This window comes from Eucalyptus grandis, chromosome 9, assembly GCF_016545825.1.
Source record: "Eucalyptus grandis isolate ANBG69807.140 chromosome 9, ASM1654582v1, whole genome shotgun sequence".
NCBI classification, from domain to species: domain Eukaryota; kingdom Viridiplantae; phylum Streptophyta; class Magnoliopsida; order Myrtales; family Myrtaceae; genus Eucalyptus; species Eucalyptus grandis.
The window spans coordinates 6,453,179-6,457,936 of record NC_052620.1 but is presented as its reverse complement, the minus strand read 5'-3'; the positions used below and the strand labels follow the sequence as shown (position 1 = coordinate 6,457,936).

The window sequence follows — 4,758 nt, the reverse complement described above, 5'->3', positions numbered from 1 at the left end:
TTGGTCGCCATCACTGAATATTGCTCCAAAGAGAGGAATCCTAAAGAGAGAGGCGGAAAACATACTTCAACTAAGGCCAAATATATACACATCTTGTGACAAAGTTCAAAGGAAAACCAGTCCTATACGTATGGAGAACATGAGTCTTTCTGGGGGGGAATTACATGATGATACATACACCGGAGATCCGCGGAGATACAGAGGAACGATGACGACGACGACGACGACTAACCGGAACATATACTAAAGAGATTGTAGGAAAAATTGGGATTCCGAGAGCTGACTAGAGAGACCGGTACCGCCTTTTTCGAGCTGTTTGTGCATTCTGGAAAATTTTCTCTCTTCGAAAAATGATGGGTTTCAGGTTCGATTACGCTACTGGTTGCCGTACTCTGGGCCTTCTTTGATGCTCAGGTCCGACATTTCCACGGAGCTGAAGCCAACGTCGTCCGTGGCGATGGTGGACATGGAGTCGAGGCCCAACCCCGCCTGTATCTCCTTGAACGACGCTAGGACTTGAATCATCGTGGGGCGCCGCCTGGGCCGGTCGTCCAGGCACGCACAGGCGACCTTCAGGTGCTGCAGCAGCTCGATCTCCAGGTTGGGGTCTTCTTTTATCAGCTCCTGGTCGAAGACATCGCTTATTCTCAACTTGGCGTGCTGCTTCACCCACCCGACGAGATTGTTGTCCCCGAAATCGGCCGAATCCGTCGGCCGCTTCCCAGTCAACAGCTCGAGCAGGACCACGCCATAACTGTACACATCACCCTTGGTAGTACACTGGAAGCTCTGGTAATATTCCGGAGGGACGTAACCCGGAGTGCCAGCTAGCGTGCTGACACTCAAATGGGTGTCCATAGCGCTCATCAGCCTCGCCATCCCGAAATCCGAAACCCTGGCCTCCAGGTTTTCATCGAGCAACACATTGCTCGACTTCATGTCTCGGTGAATGATGTGCGGGATGCAACTGTGATGGAGAAAGGCTAGTCCCTTTGCAGCCCCAACTGCGATCTTCCTCCTCGTGGCCCAATTGAGCTTGATCCCGTTCTTCTTCTGATCGTGCAGGACATCCTCGAGGCTTCCATACTTCATGTATTCGTAGACCAAGAGCCGTTCTTCCTTCACCCTGCAGTACCCGAGGAGCGACACCAAGTTGTGGTGCTTGATCTTCCCTATGGTCTCCATCTCGGCAGTGAATTCGCGGTCGCCCTGTCCGCTCACGTGGATCAACTTCTTGATGGCGACCACAGTCCCATCCTTCAACTGAGCCTTGTACACATCACCAAAGCCACCTGAGCCGATGAGGCTATCGTTGTTGAACCCATTGGTGGCCGCGAGGAGGTCGGCGAAGGTCAGCTTCCGAAGGGGCTTCTCAAATGTGGCGAAGTTTATGCTGAGAGCCTCTTGCACACTCGTGAGCTTCCAGCTAGCATTCACAGGTCCCGATTGGGAACGGCTGTCAATGTAGACATCCAGCTCGGCGCCCTTCTTCTTCTTCCTCCTCTTCCTCGACTCCATCGCCACAAACATCAGCCCGAAAATGCAGAACAGCGAGAACAGCAAACCCATCGCCACGCTTCCCGCGAGGGACGCTTGCCTCCGTTTTGACTGCCGGTGCTCGGAATTGGGATCTAAGCCCTGGTTAGAAGTGCATGGCGGAAGTGGGATTCCACACAGTCCAGTATTGTTCACGAAGCCCGAAGCCGCTAAAGTACTTATCTGCCCATTTGCCGGGATCTGCCCCGTGAGTCGGTTATTCGATAAATTGATCTCAGTAAGCGAGGATAACTTGGTCCATGTCTCTGGGATGCCTCCATCCAGTTCATTGTTCGATAGGTCGAGAATGTTGAGAGTATGCAGATCCCCGATCTCGGGCGGAATAGGGCCAGAGATATTGTTATGGCCCAAGTTCAGAATATACAGATAGAACATAGAGCCGATTTCCTTAGGAATGCTGCCCGACAGCATATTGTGTGAGATATCAAGGAAAATCATCGACCCGTTATTTTTGAATGTAGGTTGGATCACACCTTTGTACACTCTGGTGAAGTTGCAGGGGTTCCTGGTGGAAATTCTGGTCAATTGGTCGGGCCTGATCCCAGCAAACTCGAGCAAATTCCCGGCTCCGTGACACCCTTTGCTGCCATCATTCTTAATATACGCATATCTCTTGTCGTTGTTGAGCTTAACCTCGATGCTGCCCGATTCTTTGAACAGCTCAGGTGGGATGCTACCATTGAGGAGATTGCTGTTGAGATCCAACCAGATCAAGCTGCGAGAATCGCCAAGCTCGGGTGGTATTCTGCCGTAGAACGAGTTGTTGCTGAGCTTGAGGATTGCGAGATTCGAGAGCTGCCCAATCCAACCTGGGATCTCCCCACTCAGATGGTTGTTAGAGAGCGAGATCCAATTCAAGTTGGTGCAGTTACGCAGGCCAGACGGGATAGCCCCCGTTAACTCATTGAAGTCCAGAAGCAAGTTCTCTAGCGTCTGAATATACATGAGCTCCTGCGGGATCTCACCATCGAGTTCATTCAGCAGAATGATCAAATCCTGAAGCTTAGACAGAGAGCCCAAACTCGCCGGAATCTGACCCCTCAAGTAATTGAAGCTCAAATCGAGCGAAACCAGCTGAGAACAGTTGCTCAGGGCCTGTGGGATCGAACCCGTGAACCCATTATTCTGGAGATAGAGCTCCTTCAAGCTATTCCCAGGATCTTGACATAAGCCACTAGGAATCACCCCAGAGAGATTATTTGAGCTCAGATCCAATGTCTCCAACAAAGTCAAATTCGACAAAGATTCCGGCAGACCGCCTGTAAAGTGATTGAATGACAAAGCCAACTTCCTCACCTTTCCCATTTGCATGAACAAATCCATGGGCAACTCACCAGTATAGTTATTATTAGACAGGTCGATGGACTGCAGTGCATCGCAAGAACTGAAACTAGCAGGAATCACACCAGTCAAGTTATTCTGAGAAAGATCGAGCTCGACAAGACCTGGACAAGCATCGACGAGGCTAGGAGGGATCTCCCCCTGAAATCCGTTCCCAGACAAGTAAAGGAACTGCAAGTTCTTGGTCGGGAGAGAAGGGATTAGACCTGAGAAGTGGTTGTTGGAGAGGTTCAAGAAGCTGAGCTGAGAGCAGGCAGAGAGCGCACGCCCAATATCGCCATAGAACCTGTTGGAGGACGCGTTCAGATGCTCCAAGGCCGAGCAATCTCCGAAGGAAGGCACGCTCACGGAGATGTTGTTCTGGGATATATCCAAGTACTGCAACTTGTTGCAGCCCGAGACATCCACATCCCCAGTCAACTTGTTCCCTCTCAGGGACAGGTGAGTCATGGCACCGCATCCGCCGGACAAAACCCACGAAACATTGACATTAGACCCAGAAATCTTGTTGAAGGAAAGGTCAAGAACCTGCAAACTCTCGAGCCCCTTGAGGCCGGTGGCGCTTTCTTGTCCGGAGTTGTTGAGGTTGTTGCCGGAAAAGTTGAGGACTTTGAGGTTCTGGCAAGGACCCAAGCTGGCGATATCCGAGATTGGGCCGGACAAAGCGTTCCCGGATAGATCTAGGCTGCTCAGGACCGCACTGCATTTGGATCCGGACGGGAAGGCCAGAGCGCCGCCGATGTTGGCGGAGGTCAGGGACAGAGACTCCAAGGATCCCAGAGTCAGGAGATGGGAAGAAACAGAGCGGAAGTCTGTGCTCAAGCCGAGGTTGGCGAGCTCAATGGAGGCCACGCGGGAGGACTTGCATGAAACGCCGGTGAAAGCGCAGGGGTCCTGGTTGGGAAGCCAGGTGGGGAGGAGCGAAGGGTCTTTGAGAGTGTTCTTGAAGTCGATGAGCTGCTGAGAATCAGCGTTCGCTGCAGAGAACGACGATGGCGACGAAGCAGCAGCAGCAGGTCGGTGAAGAGAGAGGAAGACGAGAGGGAATAGCAAGAGAGAGAGGTGGGTCATTTTCTTTTTTCTTTTCCTTTCCCTCTTCTTCCTCCTTGAGATTTTATCAGAGAGCGAGAGCTCAGGGGTCGACTTCCGCCATTAGAGAGAGAGAAAGAGAGCTCGGAGAGGTGACCGCTGCTGCCGCCGCTGCTGCGCAGAGAGAGAGAGAGAGAGAAGAGGAGAGAGAAAGCGGTCTTCTTGATGCTCAGAAAGCGAGACAGAGACAGAGAGAGAGAGAGAGAAGCAGAGGGAGAGTAAAAAGAAAAACTAGAGCAGAGGGCGGTGAGAAGGGTATATATCAAGAAGAAGAGAGAGAAAGAGAGAGAGAGAGAGAGGGGGGGAGTGGACACAGCTGGTGCTCACATGCCATGTGACACTCTGATCTCTGTTTCTCTCTCTAGAAAATTGAAAAAAGAAAAAAAAAAAACAGAGCAGGGTAAAAAATTTCAGTTCTCTGCAAAGAAATGTTTCTCACCCCCCTCCCTCCCTCCCTCTCTCTCTCTCTCTCTCTCTCTGGGGACTTCCCTTATCTTCTTGTAGCTGCAGCAATCTGCACTTAATAGGGTTTTGTCTGCTTGTCTCTCTCTCTCTCTCTCTTCCCCCCCGAACGTGTGTGTGATTAAGGAGTGGGGGATCTGCAAAATCAATTTGATAATCTCTCTCTCTCTCTCTCTCTTACTTTTCGCTTCTGGTGATGGGTAATCAGCAAAATTTTCTCTTTCTTCTTCTTCTTCTTCTGCTTCTCCTCCTGCTTCTGCTGCTGTTTACTACATAATGATTATCTGCCCTTTCTCCATGGGGGCTTTC

General features: G+C 51.1%; 1 protein-coding gene across 1 annotated transcript; it reads right to left on the bottom strand.

The window, feature by feature from the left end:
• On the bottom strand, positions 1-4,363 carry LOC104418186 (systemin receptor SR160). The gene has a single exon (XM_010029451.3). It carries the CDS (start codon positions 3,967-3,969, stop codon positions 376-378), a length of 3,594 nt encoding a protein of 1,197 aa, XP_010027753.2. The 5' UTR covers positions 3,970-4,363; the 3' UTR covers positions 1-375.
• Between the last annotated feature and the right edge of the window lie 395 nt (positions 4,364-4,758).